Source organism: Manis javanica, chromosome 3, assembly GCF_040802235.1.
Source record: "Manis javanica isolate MJ-LG chromosome 3, MJ_LKY, whole genome shotgun sequence".
NCBI lineage: Eukaryota > Metazoa > Chordata > Mammalia > Pholidota > Manidae > Manis > Manis javanica.
The window spans coordinates 35,326,359-35,347,379 of NC_133158.1; the positions used below are offsets into that span (position 1 = coordinate 35,326,359).

The 21,021-nt window shown below is 50.0% G+C and overlaps 1 protein-coding gene across 4 annotated transcripts in view; it reads left to right on the top strand.

The window, feature by feature from the left end:
- Positions 1–21,021, top strand: part of NUP210 (nucleoporin 210) — a 109,734-nt gene that overhangs the window by 71,637 nt on the left and 17,076 nt on the right. For all 4 annotated transcript variants that reach the window (XM_073231108.1, XM_073231105.1, XM_073231107.1 and 1 more), the window contains exons 20-29: positions 36–137; positions 7,845–7,973; positions 9,011–9,138; positions 9,238–9,373; positions 10,894–10,956; positions 11,186–11,365; positions 13,917–13,997; positions 15,033–15,164; positions 16,225–16,383; positions 19,050–19,141. In XM_073231108.1, coding sequence (XP_073087209.1) covers positions 36–137; positions 7,845–7,973; positions 9,011–9,138; positions 9,238–9,373; positions 10,894–10,956; positions 11,186–11,365; positions 13,917–13,997; positions 15,033–15,164; positions 16,225–16,383; positions 19,050–19,141 — 1,202 coding nt within the window. The remainder of the gene's footprint in view (positions 1–35; positions 138–7,844; positions 7,974–9,010; positions 9,139–9,237; positions 9,374–10,893; positions 10,957–11,185; positions 11,366–13,916; positions 13,998–15,032; positions 15,165–16,224; positions 16,384–19,049; positions 19,142–21,021) is intronic.

The window sequence follows — 21,021 nt, forward strand, 5'->3', positions numbered from 1 at the left end:
CTGGCCTCCGACCCCCAGCCTGACTCCTCCCACAGGCAGAGCTGCATATCCGAGAAGGCTCCGGCTACTTCTTCCTCAACACCAGCACTGTGGACATTGTCCAGGTGGCCTATCAGGAGGCCAGGGGCGTCGCCACTGTGAGTATGGGCCCTGTCTCTGTGACCCTTTTAATTCCTCATTCTGGGGGTTGGGGGCTTAATAGATTGATTATTTCCAAGCCTGGCACTTAATCACATCACATACAGTTAGCAAGGTCTTCAGCTTCTCTGATCCATTGTTTGTGAAACATTAGTCATCTGTATACTACCTTGGTGACTTGTATTCCATTTGTACAAACTACCTACCCACACTACTAGTTAGCTAATGGCTTCCTTTCAATCCTTTAATTAAGAATAAAACATTATTAGATAATCACCACACTTAACAACCCTAAAGAAAATTGCTTTTAAAAGATATTTTAGCTTTTTCTATTTTTCCACATTCCTTTCTTGGCCCTCTCCTCATTCTTGCAAATACTGGCTTAGCTTTGCCCATGGTATGGAAGAACTGAGTTTTTGGCTTTTTTCAATGATTTTATCCTAAGTTTTTTTCTTTCCCCTATGTTACTGCATAGGCTGGCTGATTATTTTTGTGCAGTCATTTGTACTTAGCCATTCTCTCCTGGTAGAGCACTTGGGTTGTTTAACTCTTTTTGTTTTTTCAAAACAACCCTATAGTTATAGCAAAGAGTGAAAGCAAACACTGATATCCTAAATGTCTGCATATCCGTCCATGAGTTGCTATGCAATAATGAAAACAGAGCTTTCCTTAAACGGAAGCTTACTGCTGACTGTGTCAAACCCCTGCCATACGTCAGAAATGGAGGCAGCCAGAACGAAGTTACATCAAGGACACCCAGGCAGTGTCACTATATTGCACCCATGTTGTTGCCTTTGGGCCACTCTGAGCCCAACACTTGCTTTCCCTTTGTTAAAGGGTGGCTGCCAAGTCACACCAGCACCAGAGGAGACTTTCTCGGACTGAAAGAGGCCTGTGTTGATTCAGTACTTGGCATGTGGTAGGGATTCAGATGGTCTAGTGAGGTTGGACAGGTCAGGGCCTCACCTTGACTGAGAGCAGACCTGCAGGCCTGATGTCTGTGCTGGCTTTTAGCATTGCCCTGTTCATGCAGGCAAGCCCTCGCAGGCTACAATAACACAAAGCAAACTTCCTAGGTCCAGGAAAGGCTAAAAACAGAGTGAACTTTGACAGAGACCTGTCTCCAAATCTCCTTTAGAAATACAGCCAGAGTACCTTGCACACAGTTGTGCAGCAAGGTTGTGGTGTAACCAGAAATCGACATGTCACCTCATTCTCTGAGGGTTTTTTTCAGCAGTACCTCCCTCCAGGTCCATTTCTCTATTTGTATTTATTCACTGTCTTGACACAGGTGTTGAAAACTTAGTTGCCTCTGGAGTAGGACAGGTGTTAAGTAAGGGAGGAAAATGAACAGGGTGTGAGGTGCATCCTTGGAAGTGCTGTGTGAAATGGCACCTGATGCTTAGCTTCAGAACTGGAGAGTAATGGGGAGTGGTGGGGACTGTGGCAAACTGCAGAGCAGAGACTGTCTAAGGGACAGCCATTATTCCTCTCTAGCTGACTTTGTTATTTTCAGTAACAGCTTTATTGAGGTATAATTTACATACCATACAATTTGCCCATTTAAAGTGTACAATTCAGTGGTTTTTAGTCTATTCACATATATGTGCAACCACCACCACAGCTTTAGAGTATTTCCATCACTTCAGAAAGAAAACCCATATGCTTTAGCTATCTCCTCCCTGTGCTTACAAACATACACACACACACACACACACAAAAGGGTATTGGATCTTGAAAAATGCTTTTTCTATATCCCTTGAAATAATTATGTTTCTTTTGTTTTTTATTCTATTAATAGTATGTATTATATTACTGACTTTCAGATATTACACCAACCTTGCATTCTTGGGATAAATGCTGCTTGATCATGATAGATAATTCTTTTTACATGTATTTGGATTCAGTTTGTTAGTATTTTATTGAGTTTATGTTCATAGTCATGAGATACTGGCCTGTTGTTTTCTGCGATGTCCTTTGTCTAGTTTGAGTATCAGTGTAGTGTTGGCATCAAGAAAGAAGTGTTCCCTCCTCGAATTTTTGGAAGAGTTTGTGTAGAATTGGTCACAATTACTCTTAAATGTTTGATGGAATTAACCAGTAAAGTCATCTCTTTTTTAACACTAATTCAGTCTTTTCACCCATTACAGGTCTATTAAGATTGTCTGTTTCTTTTTGAATCAGTTTTAGCAGCTTGTATCTTTCTAGGACAAAAGTTTTTTGTTTTTTTTTTACTTTGTTTATATTCTTGCGGTGGTTGACCTTGTCCATTAGTTATCTTGTGGAGGGGGCACCTTCTCCCAGGGCAGTTCCTTGGTGAAGGGTGAGGTAGCATGTGACGCTATTCCTAGAGGCGGAGTCACAGGCGGCAGGACCTCTTAGTTTATCAGTGTAAATCAGAGCAAGAAAACACTCTCTCAGCACCGAGGAACAAGTGTGTATTAGAGGAAGCTTAGGGTCACAAGAAGCCTGAGATCATAGGAAGCCCTCCCCTAACTAAGCTTTTTATTCCCTTTTTAAAGAAAGAATAATTCCCTGGCCATCCCTCCTGCCTTGCAAATGAGTGTTCACTGTTAAGTCCTTCATATTAAGGACTTATTGCTGGCAGGCCTGCCTCTGTCTCCCGTAATTGTGTCTTAGTGAGCCTTAATGCATTCATGGTCTCTGATGAGGGGACAGGACTTGCCCCTCGGCTCTGTATTCATCCAAATCGTAAATAATGCCCACTGCTTGAAATATGCCTTGCTTTGCTTTACTTCTGGAGATGAAAGATAACTCGCCTGTTATCAAGAGAGAAGTTTCAAGTTTGGGAAAAACTTGTACAGTGCCAACAATACTTGGAAACACTTGACTCACAGTTGCCTTGCACCACATTCTGAGTAAGCCCTGAGGGCGGACCTGTGGCCAGAGAGAGACCTTTCCTCCAAGAACAAGAGCTCCTAAGTGATGGATGGATTAGGTTTCCTCCATAGGTAGTAAGCACCCTGTCTCTGGAGGCATTCAACACAAGCTGGGACCCTTGTCTGAAAGACTCCAGATGGGATTCCAGCATCAGAGTTGTTTCCCCAGAAGACCTGTGAACCTCTGTTCAGTTCTGCAAAGCTGAAACTATGGGATTACCCGATGCAGTCTCTGTCAGCAACTGATTCTAGGATTCTCCGAGTCAAGAATTCGTGGCCCCATTCACAGATGATCCCAGCAGAGCTAGCGCAGTTCTCTATGGTTTGTGGCCTGGCTTCTACTCATGTGTCTCATCCCATTCATGCCTTTTGTTGAGTGGGAGAGCACCCATTGCCAGGCATGACTGAAGCACAGGTCTGGCCCTGTGGAAAGTGCCAGCAGTGAGTGGCAGGTCCCTCAAGAATTACTTTTGCCCCAGAAGGTATCCTGGGGGCACCATGACCACTGGGGTTTCTGCTTCCCACCATCTCAGGCCTGTGCAGAGACCATGGCAGCTCCTGCTGGGAATAGGTTCTGGTTCCCACTGCCTCTCAGTAACCAGCAGGAGGAATTTGTCATGGAGCGTTGACAGTCTCTGACAGGTCCTAGCAGCTTCTCTCAGATGGTTCTTTCTGAAGGACGTTTACACATTTCTTTGGCATTTTCCAGCTGCTAATTAGCAGCATTCTCATTTCCCTTAATCACAGAGATAAGAAAGCCCACAGCAGTTCTCCAATTAGCTCATAGAAAACGTTTGTTTCTTTCCTCTTGATATACATTTGGATGCAAGAATTTGGCTTCCGAGTGTGAGTGTCTCTGGAAGGGAGCGTAGAACTCGTAGAGCTCACACACCTGGGCCTTTGTGAAGGTTGCAGGTCCCACATGGGAGCCAGGGGCTACACCGAACTCTGGTCACACCACCCCAAGAACTCTGCAAGGGGCTTTATTTCATTTTTGGCTAGTGTGCACATAAGAGCGCTTACCTGATTTAAACTTGCTGGTTCCTCTCAACAGTTCTTTACATTTAAAAATAAGTAATCTAAGCAGAATCCATGTGATTATAAGAGGAGAGGGAGGCACCTCCTGTGTGCTGAGCACTTCATACCTTTAGTTAATGTATTCACTCAGCAAAGATTGGCTCCTATCATGTCCTGGCCCCACTGCAGGTGCTGAGGATTCAGTGGTGAGCACGTCAGACGGAGGCTCTGTACCCACGAGCCACAGTTGTTTCTCTCTGCTTCCTCGGTCCTGTGATGGCACAGCTAGTCACAGAGGCACTGTACCTCCAAGGAGGCATCAAGAAGGGAGATGAGGCAGGTAGTAGGTGGCAGCCGCAGGGCTTGAACTCAGGTGTGTCTCCTCTTCTGGCGAGAATGACCTGTGGACAGAGCACCTGTGCCCAGTGCCACCCCAGAGGAAAGCCTTAGGGCTGGCTGGGGTCCCTGGAGGAAGTTTAACCCAGAGCCCAAGCCAGGACCCTTCTCAGAGCCTGATTATCATGTGGTCTTGGTCATTCCCCACATTCGCCATGGACACAGACCCTATCACTCTTGCATGGCACAGCCTGGCCCATATGCAACATTGATGGGCACACTGTAGGAAATGGGAAAGGTGGCTCCTTAACGTTTGGAAATGTTTGTAGGGTCCTTAGTCTTCCATAAATGCCACCCATCAAGGGACAAGTGTGATGGGGTTCAGGGACGTGAGGAGCCAAGAGGATGTGGGCAGAACCTGGGGCCTGGCGGGCACGGGTAGACGTCACTTCCACGTCCCGCTTGCTGGCAGACCTGCCTCTGGCTGCCCTAACTGCGTCTTAATGAGCCTTAATGCATTCATCGTCTCTGACAGGGTGACAAGACCTGCCCCTCGGCTCCTTATTCACTGACGTTCTTCAACACGTAGACTTTAGAATTCATTCTGGGCATGGATTGCCCTTCCTCTTCTTACACGTGTCCTCCCTTATCTCAGTCAAGAAGCAAGTGGGTCTGAAATGCATAGGGAAACAGGGTGGTATAACACACACAGTCTAAAGCTTGGCATGGAGGCAGGTCCCCACCTTGCTACCGGCTGGCTAACTAGTCTCCTTTCGTCCCCACCAGCAGCTTCTTTGTCTCTAAAGTGGCCAGGTGAGCACTATCTTAAAGCACTTTGCAGGTGGGGTGAAGTGAGCTGACATGTGCAAGCAGACAGACAGCCAGGCCTTGCAACCTCCCCAGGGATGGCAGCTTGATACCCTCCTGCACTTCTGTCATCTGGAAGGTGGCTGGATGTCCAGCCTCTGGGAAATCAAGGAGAATAGGAACTGATTTCCCCACTACCATTTTATGTCTTTGTTTAAGATGTGCAAAATGGTCCTTTTGAAGGAGAGAAAAAAAAGAAAAAGAGAAAGCCTTCTGTGCATTCCCCTGCGTGGGTCTGTCAGCAGCCAGTGCAACATGTAATTTCTTTATTCTGTGAAAGATGTGCCAGCCCCTGACAGCAGTAACTTTTGCAGGAGGAATCAGATTGGAGCCTTGAATAACATTATAGAAGAAAGTTCTCGTTTCTGTCTCTAACAGTTAAGTGAGTTTTCTTTGAGGGAAAGGCCAGGGTGCATCATCTTCAGCTAAGCTGGAGACCTGGTGGGTCTTAGGCCTGACTCAACCACCTGTATGTGACACCAGGCTGGTGTAGGGATAGCTCAGATTATAGAGCCGTCACTTTGGAGTGGAAGAGTGATTTCCTGGAATCTTTATTAATTAACTTTAAGTCATGTGAAATACTCTGAGCAACCTTCATCTGTGTGGATGTGCCCTTGAACCCAGTGGCACTGGCAGAATTTGCAGCTTGGCCAAGCTTGTTAATTCTCCGGGCCCTCAGTTGTAGGCTGGGCCAGTCTCAGCTCCCATCATTCCCTGCCAGCCCCCTTCCTACCTCCCCTGCCCAACAGCTCCACTCTGGTTGCTATAGGTGTCAGCTCTGGGAAGTGACAGCTTGTGGTAGAAGGACCCCTCCTAAACTGGGACCCCTGTACTCCCCAGCACTGCCTCTTCAAGGCTAGGTTCCCATGGGACTCAGTTTCCCCATATATGTATTGAAGGAGTTGGACCAGAATCGGCACTTTTCTCAAAGAGATGAAGGTACATGGAGTTTACAGATTTTATTTTTTTTCAGAATTTCTAATCGTAGCAAAGCTAAGAGTGAAGCTAAGCAAGCAGGCTGAAGCACTAGGTTTCTTTACTAGAGTCAGTGACTCAGAGCTGTGACCCTGAATTTTGATCTAATCAAGACACATTTATTGGGTGTAGTTTGTGGCAGATGCTAAGCTCAGTCCTGAGGTCGCAGCACAGGAGAAGATAGCCTGGAGGAGGAGAATGGGCACTAATCCTTGGTATACATCAAGATGGAGTCACATGTGGTGTAACTGTGCTAGAAAAAGTGACGAGAGGTGTGAAGGAACCTGCCGTGTGTGGGCCAAGACTCCTGCGGAAGGATGCTTAAAGGAGCCTGGAGGAGAAGTGGAGCCAGCAGGTGGAAATGAGGAAGAGGCCGAGATCCTGAAGATGGGCTGTTGCGGCCCTGAGGTGGCCAGCAGACACTAGCTGGCTGAGGAACAGAGAGAGCTGTGTGACTGCAGAATGATGGCCATGCAGGAGGGGATTTGCAGTGAAATTAGAAATTAAAATTGGGCAAAGGCCAGACTGCCAGGTTTTTACAGGATGTGTTGATCATTTGGACTCTCTGGGAAGCCTTTGAAGAGTTTTAACCTGGGTGTGACATGCGATCATACTTGGTTGCCTCCTTAGAAATCTGAAGTGTTTTCTTCATAGCTTCTTTATACTGAAACACACTGAGCATTCACATACACATACGTCCCCTCACATGAATGTAAGTCCACAAACTATAGGCAACAAAGCCAGGCCAGATGGAATTGGGAGGCAGCCCTCTGAGCTCACCACTAGCTCTGTGACTATGCCCTGCCTGTCTAGCCTTCCAGACCACCCAGTTGAGATATTCACCTAAGCAATATGACAAGTTGCTGCAAGTCTGTCTGAGTGATTATAATGCCAAAGAATCTCAAAAGAGATTCTTTTGACCGTAGGAGCACTGGGGAGGAGGGTAGAGAAAGAAGAAGACTGAAAAGGTTGTGTGTTGGGGGAGTGTCTTTGGCAGTGAAAGACTGGAAAAACAGTAGCTCAGATGTGTTCACTCAGTACATTTTATAAGGTCTCTGCTTCAAGCACAGCTGAGATAGAGATGAATATGGAGATGAATGAGCCTCAGAGAACTTATGCTTAAGACCATGGTGGCCTCTGTGATCTGTTCCCGGGTTCTGAGATTCTGTGAGTTGAGATTAGGACTTCTAAGTGAGAGCTCCATTTGGAAAGCAGCTGTCTTGTGCTTTCCCAGCCCCTGTCTTAATGTTCTTCTGTTAGCAGAGTTGCAGGGGCAGGTGGCCTGGACAGGAGATGTGGCATCCTGAGTTTGAATCCTCACCCAGCCTCCATGTTGCCAGGTTCCCCAAGGCCACCAACTGCCCCCCTTTGAGCAGCTTCCATTTTCTCCACTTTGTAGTTTGTACAGATTTGAAATAAATGCTCTCTGAGATCCATCTTGGCTCTAACATTTTACATTTCAATCCAGTGGGTGCTCATAATGAGGAATGGGCAGGGCAATATTTGGATTAGGAATTTCCTGGCCTGGAGTTCTCCAGGAGCGGGTGTCCCATGGGTGATAGGCTGATGCTGTGAGCTGCTTTGTGACTGAGCCCACCTCCGACCTTGCAGGTGCAGCCCCTGCTCCCAGGCTCGTCGACCATCATGATCCATGACTTGTGCCTAGCCTTCCCTGCCCCGGCAAAGGCTGATGTCTACGTATCGGACATTCAGGAGCTGTACGTCCGCGTGGTTGATAAGGTCAGTGTCAGCTTCCTGATAGGGCCTCCTCTGCACTAATTCATAGACACCAGGAAAACTGCAGCTGTGGGAGATGTTCTCCTGGTTTCTGAGTCCCTTCACTCGCCTCCCGAGTTGCTTCCAGCTTATGCTGTCTCTCACCTCCATTGTACCATGTGCATGATAATGGAGTAACCTCTGGGGCTGTCCTCCTTCATCCTGGTCGGCATCAGTAAAGCTCGGCTGTAAATCAGTAAAGCTCATATGAAGTCTGCACATTAGCCCTGCCTTGGGAATTCTTGCCCTCTAGCTGGTGTCGGTCACTAACCAGCCAGGCTCATTCATACCTTGCTGATCAGGTTTTGAATTCTGGGGAATTTCAGTGCAAATGAGTAAAATATACTATGCCAGGTGCTTTTGCACAAGGAATCCCTAGTAGATCTGATATTTTCTTTAATGTAAATAAGGAATTTTTATTACTCCAAATACCTGAAGTTCCTGTAGCTAGGCTTACAGGGACTGCTGTCAGGTTCCTGTTTTCCTGAATGCAGAGAATGGTTTATAATTAAAGGAGAATGCTTGAGCAGCTTAGATGACTTGAAAGTTGATGTTCTTATACAGCCTTAGATAGTCCTCCTGTGGTCTTATTTCCACTGGGAATTTTCTGTTCACACATCTGTTTCTTCACCAAGCATTTCTGCCTCTCATTTCCTCAAGTTCTTACTGTATGTGCCATGGGCTGCCAGGGGTGAGCTGCTGGGTGAACGAGCACATACTGACCTCCTGTATGCCTGTTGCCATTCTAAGCTGTGTCTTTCCTCTTTAGATTGTTCTTTAAGAATGGGGAATATAATTAATGCACCTAAGTATCCCCAAGGCCCCTTGTATACAGTAAGCACTAAATTGATTTTCATTTGCTGGTTGGCTGATAGTCTGGAGGTCAGCTAGGTCTGTGGGTTTGAGGCTGGGAATGCTTTTGCAGAAAGCTGCAGGGTGCCGTAGGCAGTGGAATTGGTTGTTCAGAGGCCACACCTGAGTCTCTGTTCCCCACGGTGTAGGTGGAGATTGGGAAGACCGTCAAGGCATATGTCCGGGTGCTGGACTTTCACAAGAAGCCTTTCCTGGCCAAATACTTTGCCTTCATGGACCTGAAGCTCCGAGCAGCCTCCCAGATCGTCACGTTGGTGTGAGTCCTCCCATAGGCCAGAGGAAGGCGTCTCGGAGACAGTGGTGACAGGTCCATCTGGGGGCGGGGGAGAAGTCCCAGCCTGTCCCTCTGTTCCAGGGCCCTGGATGAAGTCCTTGACAGCTACACTGCCACATTCCGCATCCACGGCGTGGCCATCGGCCAGACCAGTCTCACAGCAACTGTGACCGACAAAGCCGGACAGAGAATCAACTCAGCCCCACAACAGATTGAGGTAGAGCTGTTCCTCTTTACGCCATATGGGATCAGCCCAGCCCTTATGGCATGCCCAAGGGGTGGGGGGGTTTATCTTTTTTTTGTTATGGGAGTTCTAGGGGAAGTCTAGGAAGCTAACACGAAGAGGCCATATTAAAACCTGGGCCCTACAATGTCTTTTGATTAAAAGGGAGACTTTGCTAGTCCCAGGGGCCTGGGGTGAGCAGCCTCAGGGGGAACAGCCGAGTTACTTTAATCTCCCTCTGGGACATTGCTGTGGCTCAGAGAAGGGGAGCAACTTGTCACACAGCAAGGGAGTGGCAGACATTCTTTAACCCATGACCCCTTAAGTGTCAGAAAGTGGAAGCTGCAGAGAGATTGGGGCTCATGTGAAGTGGCACATCTTGTCAGTCTGAAGCAGCTCTTAGGGAGCTCCTAGGGCAAGTAATTCCTGGATGCGGGAGCCCTGAGCACCCCACCCCAGCATTATGTCAGTGTATGACGTAGGGCTGTCTCGTGGCGTTAGGCTTTGACAGGAGCCCCACTATCTCCAGGGGCCAATGCAGCCAAGGCTGAGAAGTCATGTACAGGTTTACCCTTTAGTGGCTTCTCCATTGGTCTTGACCATATGGCAGCTGGCAGGCTTTATATTCTCTGCATTCTAAAGCCAGCGGTTGTGGTTTATCTCTAGAAGGAAGTGCCCCTTTCTTCTCCCAGTGAAGAGGAATTCACGTGTGCCTTTAAATAGCGCAGCCCTACAGAAACTAATCTTCATGCACAAAGCAGCCCCTGGGCTGACTGGCACATTCACTCACCCCACCAGCTCTCCTGTTCTGCAGCGGGGAGGCCATTGGGGCTGTGCACTGCTGCAGAGATGGGCGCATCCTCTTCCTGCTGCCCCGCACCCCACCCCGAGCCTCTCTCCTCATTTGAAAATTTTTGAGGGCATTGAGGCAATCTTATCAGTAGAAATTGTAGAAATTTAGTGAAAGAGGCAAAATTCCAAAGAGGAGTTGGGACAATCTCAAAGGCAGTAGGTTGTAAACATCATCATATATCGAATCCACTGGAGGACTTGTTAAATTTGTCAAATGAAACACAAGGCTGCAGGACCCCCTCTGATTCTGTGGGTCTTGGGGCGGGGGACACTGAAGAATGTGCATTTCTAATGGTTCCCAGGTGACACTGATGTTAGGGGACCCACTACGAGAACCGCTGCTCCAGGGGGATGTCTAGGATGAATAGGTCTTTATTTCTACTGGGCTTGGAATCTGGTGAAGTGAAGTGCAGTCACAAACAGCAGGACATTCCCCCGAGAACTGCCGATCCTCAGGCCCATGGGTGGGATGAGATCCTGTGGGGACCACTCATGCCCCCCAGAGTTGGCCCAGGACCCCAGGCCCTCACCAGTCCTTCTTCACAGAGGTGTGATGGCCATGGGCCACATCTCCCTCTCACTGGAAATGCTACGTGTAAATGTTAAGCTGTGTGAGCTTGGAACACAATGGTCCCCTTTCTCTCTTGTGTCTCCACACCCAGGTCTTTCCCCCATTTAGGTTGATACCCAGGAAGGTGACGCTGATTATCGGGGCCATGATGCAGGTAGGAAGCAAAGGCCACATCCTTGCCCCAGCCCCATTTGCCGCCGGGCACCAGGAAGGCCATCTCCTTCCCTCCCTGCCCCGGCTGTAGGCCTGCTCGCCCAGCTCGGGCATCAGGATGAGCTAAGATGGAATGCTTTGGGGTCTTGGCACCCTGGCCCTCTGAGGAGTTGTCATGGGCTGGCTGGGAGGTTGGAGCTGATAGACATTGCTGTCTCTCCCCACTTCAGATCACCTCCGAGGGCGGCCCCCAGCCCCAGTCCAATATCCTCTTCTCCATCAGCAACGACAGCGTTGCGGTGGTGCAGAGCACTGGGCTGGTGCGTGGGCTGGCTGTTGGCAATGGCACCGTGTCAGGGGTCGTGCAGGCCGTGGACGCTGAGACTGGCAAGCTTGTCATCGTGTCTCAGGTAACAGGCGTGAGTGCTGCTGGAGACAGGTGCCTTTAGAATGCACCCTGGACGGGGCCTCCCAGGCAGCTGGTGGGCTGGTCAGCTGGGGTGGGGAGGAAGCCCCATTTACTGCCTCTGCTCCCAAGGACTGCTCCTCTCTGGGGTCTTGCTTCTGCCCTCTGAGTCTGCTGCCCCTACCCTTCACCCCCACCTGCCAAGTTGGGGGCCCCCAGTCCCTGGGGTCGCTCTTCTCCAGATTGTCGCCCCAGCTGTCACTTATGGGACAGTTCTCCAGCCTGCTCCGGCCCTGGGGACATTTCAGTGCATGATGATGGCAGCGGCTATAATAGTCAGGCTCTGCACTGGGCACTGTACACTCACCCCCTTTAGTAGCCACACCTGCCTGCCTTTGTTGCCACCCCGTTCGTAGATAGTGGGCCTGAGGAAACAGCTAGTGACCCACAGCCACTGTGTGGCATCTGCCAGCATCAGCGCCCCAGTCCTTCTGTTTGTTATTTCAAGCAGGTCTTGGGAGTACTCTGGTGGAGGAGAAGGGGCACCGTTGGCTCTGACAGGCTCCGTGGTTTGCATTGGGAGCTTTCGGGGCATGTGCTGCTGCAAGTGTGGATAATTGGACACAACAGCCTTTCAGACCTGGAGTTGTATTTCCAGGAGAAAAAGAAAAAAAATCATTTTGCTCTACTAGAGGATATATCCCAACCCTCTTTGCCAAAGGAGGATATGTTTCCTAATTGCTTTTCCGCATTAGCAGAGATGCGGTAGGCTGAGTTAGGGAGTCCTCTCCCTGGGAGGGTCTTCCTGCTTGTGTTGGTGGCACTGACTCCAAGCAGGTGGAAGTGGGTATCTTCCCTTCCTTTCCAGGGGTCTCTGGGAAGGTCTCTAACTCGGCCTACCAGCATCTCTGCTAATGCAGAAAAGCAGTTAGGGGACATATCCTCCTTTGGCAAAGAGGTTTGGGACATATCCTCTAGTGGAACAAAAAGATTTTTCCCACCTCCTGAGAAGGGCTCAGGGTGCTTGCATTCTCCAACATCCTCTGCCTGCAGCGACTTGTAGAAGTATCTCAGGGGAGGCTGCTTTGTGGTCATGGCTGTGCTGGCAACCTGGGTTCTAAGAGACTTTGGTGTTGTGTTGTGTAATGCAATTGTGGGCAAGAACCTTTTCAGAACCAACCCAGTCACCCTATTCCTCATCCTGACTTGGGCCCTGGGAAGCAGTCTGCAAGCTCCCCCGAGTTTGAAACATGTAACCATTGAGCGCCCCAGGGTAGCTTGTACTTGCACCTCCCTGGAGAAGAGAGGGCTGACTTTGATCTGACATTGAGTTTATTGATTTACTCCCTTTTCCAGCAGCTTCAGTGTCTTTGCAAGAGTCCTGCTTAAACCACAAAGTCCTTGGATTCTTGGACCTGGATGCCTAGATTCTACTTACTGATTTACTAAAGACAGCCACAAAGCTCTGGGAATGTAAAAATGCGTCCTGTGGCATACCGCAGGGTTCAGATAGACATCCTGGAGAGTGAGATGAAGGACCAAACAGGCCCTGCTTTTCTTTCTTTCTAAAGAAAGGATTGTGGCTTCAAGAACTGACCCACTTTTCCCCTCCTGGGCGCCCATGTGGCTGAAAAGGCAGCTGGCTAGAAGTTTGGTCAGAGGGGCACACAGCGATGCTATTTCCTCCTGGCCACTCCTCTCTGTGGTCTGACCGCTGGCTGCCTCCCTCTGTCATCTCCCATCTTGCAGGTTGGGGGAAAGCTGGGTGAAGGCCCTAGTGTTCCTTGGCAGATGGAAAAGCTGTGCCACCATCTCCATGTGAAAGGCGTCTCCTTGAGCCCAGGCAGGCAGCAGCTCAGCCCAATGCCCATGTGTCCACAAAGGACATGCAGTCTAGTCAGAATCCCCCAGTTCAATCTGTTTAATCCAGGTCACAGAATTAACACCCAAGACTGAGGGGTAAGCCAGGACTGGCAGGAGGAGACTGAGTGGTGAAAAGGATGAGAGGAAGGAAGGGAATGAATGTTTACTGAGCACCTCCCGTGTGCCATATGTCAGCCATATCACAAGACACAGAAGGTAGGCTTAGGGGCTTTAGTAGCCTGGGTTCAACGTAAGTTAACAGCACTGTGAAGAAGCCTAATGAAGTTAGGGTTTGGCCAGATTACAGGAGTATAGACTTCAGAATGAAGGAGGTATGCTCTAATCAGACTCTGCCTGTCTCTTACCTTTGCTTCTGTAGCCCCCTCAGTCAGAGAGATGGACTAGATTTGGGACTGGGAGGGTCTGGAGACTGGTCCTATAAGGGTTTCCCAGCCTAGAGAAGAGCAGTGCCTGGTCACTACTCACAAGTCTCTGCAGGGCTGACCTGGAACACCTGGATCAGATGGGCCTGTGGCCTCAGAGGACATCCCATGGGTGCCTTCTAGCCATGTGACTCTGAGCTGGCCTGGGCAGGAGCCTCCTTCCTTGGATGGGTTCCCCTTCCTAAAACACCTGTTGCTAGCACATAGTGCCTACCCCAGCTGGCCTGAACCCCAAAACCCTTTTTCTAGGATCTCGTGGAGGTGGAGGTGCTGCTTCTCCAGGCAGTGAGGATCCGTGCCCCCATCACTCGGATGAGGACAGGGACCCAGGTGAGGCAGGGACCTCTCCAGCCCCTCCCGTCTGTGCTGTCAGAGCAGCCTCTTGCAGGTCTTGGGCTCTGCATTCTGGCTCAAGATGAGCTTGGGGAGAGTGCCACTGGGACCCCATTCCTCCTGCTGGCACAGTCTCCATTTCCCCTTCATCAACTTAGCCCCTGTCGTCAACAGCTTCTTTTGAAGCTGCAGGAGCCTTTCCTGCACCTCCTGCTCCAGGCCACATGGGCCCTCTATTTTCTCACTCCCCTTAGGCAGAACCTTTGCCCCTTCCAGCCGGATGCTGGTGCCATTAGCAAATGACACCTGTGTCTCCACTAGTCTTATCGCCTTCCCACACGTAAGGCAGCACCAGCACCTGTCAGCACCTGGCAGGAGTGTGCATGCTAACTGTGTATTAATACATTTGTCGTCTGGTAACAATCCATGAAGTAGCTGCTGGTACCATGTCTGTGTTACCAATAAGGATATGAACATGGGAAAGCTTAGGCCTCTGCCAAGGCCTCCCAGCTAGGAAGTGAGGAACTAGGAACCAACTGTGGCACCTGGCTTGGAGTCAGCCTCGCGTGCTGCTGCATTGCCTCCGTGCATCCTTGTAGGAGGCACTCAGTAAGTGCACCGAAGGTGCCTGGGAAGCCCACTCATGCCCCTCCCATGTGAGCAGGACCACCGCCAGATTGAACGAGCAGAGGCAGTGGTGCTGCTGGGGGCCTACAACCATCCCAGAGATTCTAGGGGGTCATTTCAGGAAGGGGGTCTTGAGGCCAAGGTGAGACAGCCCCCGGCCCAAGAGCATGGGGTGGGGAAGGACTAGTTCTGTCTTTTTCTTGTCCATTTGTGATGTCACCAGATCTCCCCAGATCTGTGTGTGCCCGCCTCTGGTTAGGGAGGAATGGGCTGAGCTCCTACCATGTGAAGGAGGCAGGAAGATTCCTGGGCAGTGGGGAGGTGATTTGGGTAGCTCCTTGGGCCTTCAGGGGCACTCCTGGCAGTGGGGCTCTGGTGGTCACGGGCCTGGCTTCTCTCCTGCAGATGCCCGTTTACATCACTGGGATCACCAACACCCAGAACCCTTTCTCTTTCGGCAATGCTGTGCCCGGCCTGACCTTCCACTGGTCAGTCACCAAGCGGGACATCCTGGATATCCGGGGGCGACACCATGAGGTAACTGCTGCCCAGAGCCCCCCACCCTCCATCCAGGGCCAATGTCTGGGTGGGGTTTCTCACCACGTTTTTGCACATGAGGTCTTTACCCTCACTTCCAGGCTCATCCTGGCCCCTGAAGGCAGCAAAATGATGGCCTTTTGGTGAAGTCACAAGAGCTCCAGAATATCTTAGGGTTGGCCGGGGTCCCTAGTCTGAAACTTCTGACTTCTGTTCTGAGATGATGCCTGGCAGCCCTGGGTTTTTCTCCAGATTTATCTCAGAGGCCAAACTCCCCTCCTTGTAGCCCTATACGGGAGAACCTGGCCTGTTCTTAGGTCTCAGAGCTGGAAGGTGCTAGAAAGAACCCACTAAGTCCCTCTGTGTTAATTGGAGCCCGTGCATGGGAAGGGACTTGCCTGCAGTCACCCCACGAGCCAGCAGGGATATGGGACTGGGTTCCAGCCCTGGTGAGTCTAGGCTGCCACCCCAGGTGGGCTTACCTGTGGACACTTGGCAGTGGTAGGTGTTGCTGGGAAGGGAACAAAGCATGAGGATGAGTTTTCCTAGAGGCTGCCTGAAGTGCATCTGGTGTCGGATGAAAGCTTCCCCTAATATACCCAGTGGGGCCAAGGTCCTGTCGCCAGTGCCAGGGGCTCCCCAGCTGTCCCTGTGGTACAGGCAGTGTGACTTACTCAGATACCCCGTAACACTGGGGCTTTGTGGGAAACCACTGCCAAACCTAGCATCCCTTTGGGTGATTCCTAACTCACCTCTGCACACTAAAGGCTCTGAGAAGTCCTGTGTGAGAGCAGTGGCTCATGCGAGCTGACCCAGCATTTTCTACCTGTACCTGTGAACATTGTAAAGCTCAGCCCGGGTAGGGGTGGGTGAGCTGGGGTGGGAGGGAGGGAGCGTGCTGCCCTGTGCTCAGTGCTGCAGGGTCTGGGATTAGCAGGCCCTGACCAGGGGGAACAGGCAGGCAGCTGTCGGGGACTTTGGAGGTCCTGTCCACCTCTGCCCTTTTGGGAATGCTGGGGCCCCAGGCTGTCCCTGAAGTCATGTTTGGTGTCTGTCGCAGGCTTTGCTCCAGCTCCCGTCACAGTACAACTTTGCCATGAACGTGCATGGCCGGATGAAAGGCCGTACTGGGCTGAGGGTGGTGGTCAAGGCTGTGGACCCCACGGTTGGGCAGCTGCATGGCCTCACCAAAGAACTTTCCGATGAGATCCAAATCCAGGTAAAGGATCAGTGGGCAGAAGCCCCCATTAGAGGGAGAGTAAGGGCCAATCAGCGGCCCTTCTCCTCCCAGGGGCCGTGGGGACACATATCCATCCTTCTGCCACCCCAGGGCAGGGTCTGGGGGCCGATCCCTGAGGAGCTCTCAGTCTGCAGGGGCCTGGGGTTGGTGGTGTGTATGAGGTGCCATGGGAACCTGGAGATGGGGCTGACCGAGGACATCACAGGGGAGTGATGTTCTGGATGGGAGGGGGTGGCTGGCAGGTCAGGTAGAGGGAACAGCATGTGCAAAGGCCTGGAGGTCTGAAATTACTCAGTGTATTCCCCAAACAGTAGATAATTCTGAGCTTGAGGTCTGGGGTGTCTTCATGGTAGGAAGAAACTGGAAAATTCAGTGAGTGAGCCACAGGCCCTGAAGGTCCTTGAGCGCTGTGTTATGTGGGCAGCCTGGGAGCTGGTGTGACCCACTGGTTCACAGACAGAAGCTGAGCCTCAGAGAGAAATGTGCCTGGAGCCCCGTGAGAGCGCACTGCTGAGCCCAGTCCAGAGCCTGGCCATGCTGTGCAGGACTGGGATAGCCTCTCTCTGCTGCCTGCCCTGCCCCTTCTGTCCCTCAGGGCCCCTCAGTAAAACCCGGATGTGACAAGTCACTGCTGAAGAGCAGTTTTAGCTTCAGAGGCTCCATTCTGATAATCGGGGACTCAGTGGTCCCTGGGTCCCTCTAAACTTCAAGAAAACTGAAAGCAGCCCGTAAACATCAAGCTCCCTCTTCAAGAAGCAATAAAGATTTCTAACCCAGGGGTAAAGAGGTTTTCAAAGAAAGATAGGCCTGTTTGTCAAACCCCTCACCTCTGCCTGCACACGTGTACATGCACATGTGCACACAGACAGATTTATAAACATACATACACATTACACATACACATCTAAAAATACATATATATGTACATGAAGACACAAATGAACACAGATATTCACATGGACAAACACACACATGTTCTGCCTGGTTAAAAATGCAATAAGGTCTGGTACCTATCATGGAATTAAAGATGGGCTTTGCAGCTTCCAAATTCTGTGACCTCAGTTGGGTCACTTAATGGCCCTGTGTCTCAGTTTCCCTAGCTGGCAGCAGATGGAGTTTGGAGTATGCTGGATCCAGCCCATAGATGTGTTTTACTTGGCTTACTCAGTGCTTTAAAACAATTTTTATTTGTTGCCAGCATTTAAAAATAGGAAGATTTTGTATAAAAATCCAATATGCAGCTTGTCCTGAAGACATGGCATTTTTGCCTCAGCCAAAATCAGGAGATGAGAAGCAACTCCACCCTTAATGGAGCTGTGCTCTCCAGTTTGCCATGGGCCCCACCACTCCCTGTTGCCTCCCTGGCAGCAAGGCCTAGTGTCAGTTGCCATTTACCATGGTGCTTATACTGTTTCTTCTCTTGAAGTGGAATTATCAGGACAGTGTACCTTTGTGTATCTTTGTACCTTCACCTCCACTTAATGAGGGACAACAAAGAATACATGTTTAAGGAAAATAGGAGGAAACAGGAGTTGAAATCAGTTAGGCTGCTTCACTGTGGATGCCGCCTGCCTGGTGGAAGGACTCACCTGATCCCAGAACCCCATCCAGCTCCCAAAAGCCATTTATCATTCACCGTTAAGAGAGCACTGCCACTCAACACTGTTGCCCAAACCCTGCAGCTCTTTGAGACAGGCATGGCAAGGGTTAGTAGTTATAGATCCACTTTGCAGATGAGGAAACTTAGCTTGAGTATATGATCAGAACATAGCAGTGCTGGGAGGGAGGGGAGTCAGGGCAGTTTTCTCCTGGAAAATCATCTTTCAGTTCAGTTGATTTCAGACACTGCCCAGAGGCTCCCACCTTAAGGAGAGTCTGGCAGGCATGACCATAACAGAAGCCAACGGGAAGCTCAAAGCCGTGCCCGGCATCTGGGTTTGACTGCCAAGGGGGATGCTGCTGAGGGCCCTTAGAGAAAAGGAGTTAGAAGGGGGATGGGTGCTTCGGATGTGTACTGAGGGGTCTGGAGGTCCTGGTGAGTGCTGGGGAGTTGGAAGCCACTGAGGGCTTTGGGACTGCTGGGGAGGTGACAGGATTGGATTCAATGGGACATTATCAGATTTATCATCTGCTGCCCTGAGGTCACCGACCGGCTCTGTGCATCCTGAGGGGGCATGGCAGGACAAAGTGAGATGAGGGCGAAGGGGGTGGGACGGCAGTTGTCCTGAGGTGGTCATGAGAGAGAGGAGAATGTAGATGGAGCTTTCTCCAAGCTCAGACCCGGCAGAGTTATGGCCGAGTGAGATCCTGGGCCCTGTGACTGCCCGCTGCCTTCTGAGTACCCATCCTAGCAACCTCAGTTTGCCTCCCCCACCCCCCCACCCTGGGAACTCAGGCACGGGCCTGTGCTTCCTGGCTCCAAGGATCAGCTCCCTTCGGGGAACACAAACATGCACCTGCCTGCTTTTCCTCATCACACCTTGGCCTCTTAAGAGTCAGCTGGCATGTCACCATATGGCCTGACGGGTCCTTGCCACAGTGCTTTCATCTCTGAGCTCCCCTTGGAGCTCACTGCTGGGAGAGAAGCAGACACCTGGACGTGATTGCAATGCATCACAGGAAATAAAACTCACCCTCTATTCCAGGTATTTGAAAAGCTGCTGCTGCTGAACCCTGAAATAGAAGCAGACCAAATATTAATGTCACCCAACTCATTTATAAAGCTTCAGACAAACAGGTATGTGACTCAGTGCTTGTTCTCAGCAAGACTGCGAGGCTGTGCTTGCATCCCACCACTCATTGGTCAAAGTGGTCAGGAGCCTTGCTGCTTCCAGTGAACTCTACAATGGTGTGGGCTGTGTTTGAAATAGACATGCCTTCTGCATTCCTTCTCTTCCCTTGGACTTCCCCTTGCTCTTCTGTCTAACTTGTCCCTGCAGTTCCCTCTTCCTCCCTGTAGCCTGGAAACCTTTGAATACCTGCTACTGAAATCCAGTACTTCAAAGGGAAAAAAGTACCACCGTGGAAGTGTTAAGCTTTTCAAATGCCCCTGTGACCTCAAGACTTGCTTAAAGTATAGTCCCTGAACCAGCAGCATGGGCGTTACCAGGTTGTGTGTTAAAGTGTGGGGGCCCCACTGCAAGCCCGCACTTTTAACAAGGTCCCCAGGTGGTGGGGATGCACATTTACATTTGAGAAGTGCAATTTTAAAGTGTGTCTGCAAACATAATTCCTACCTGGCATCCAGATACCTTTGATGACTTGTACGTGAACTACAGTTGCAAAGTGGGGGCTGGAAGGAGCACAGAAGTGCTCACGTGTTCCATGAAGCACTCACACACAGGGTGTTCATTCAGCCAAAAGGGGCTAAGGGCCAGGCTGTGTGCTCGGCTCCTGGAACAGAGGTGGGTGATATTGATGCCTTTCAGAAGTCTGGTGTGGAAGAGAGAAATAAAACATAAGAAAGGCTGTAATAAAACAAGGTATAATGTTTAAGCCATAGCACAATAAAGGGCCTTCCACACAAGGATTTACCGGAGGCATGTCACAGATGGAGCTGGGTACTTGAACTGGGTCTTGAAGGATGAACAGGAGTCCTGCAGTTTTCCTTGGAAGAGGTTGATGATAATGGGAGTGAAAGCTGAAGCAGAAGCGGTAACATTTGCTGAAAGTCATCTGAGGTCCATAGGGCTAGGAGGAGCAAAGAGCAGGAGGTGACTAGCCCTGGAGGTGATGGATAGCCTTGGTCTCCTGTAGTTTCTTTATTATGTTAATGAACACATACATGAGTATAAAATACTCATCTTTGCTAAGAATGCAGGAGCACAGTTTCAAAAAGACATGTGCACCCCTATGTTATTGCAGCACTATTTACGATAGCCAAGAAATGGAAGCAACCTAAGTGTCCATCAGTAGATGAATGGATAAAGAAGATGTGGTACATATCCACAATGGAATATTATTCAGCCATAAGAAGAAAACAAATCCTACCATTTGCAACAACATGGATGGAACTAGAGGGTATTATGCTCAGTGAAATAAGCCAGGTGGAGAAAGACAAGTATCAAATGATTTCACTCATCTGTGGAGTATAAGAACAGAGAAAAAACTGAGGGAACAAAACAGCAGCAGACTCACAGAACCCAAGAATGGACTAACAGTTACCAAAGAGAAAGGGACTGGGGAGAATGGGTGGGAAGGGAGGGATAAGGGGGAAAAAGGGACATTACGATTAGCACACATAATGTAGGGCCGGGGCATGGGGAAGGCAGTATAACACAGAGAAGACAAGTAGTGACTCTATAGCATCTTACTACGCTAATGGACAGTGACTGTAATGGGGTATGTGGGGGGACTTGATAATGGGGGGAGTCTAGTAACCATAGTGTTGCTCATGTAACTATATTAATAATACAAAAAAAGTGCTCATCGTTGTCTTGCAGCTGGTGCACGTTCTCAGTTCCTTTACAAACCACTTTCTGAGCAAGCAGCCTGTGTTCACCATGACTGGCTATTGGCAACAGGACAGGGCAAGACCATTGATCCCCTTTACTAGTCAAGGAAGCCGTGTCCACTGTTTAGGGCATGCTATGCCTAAAGGCACACAGCCCTTTGCAG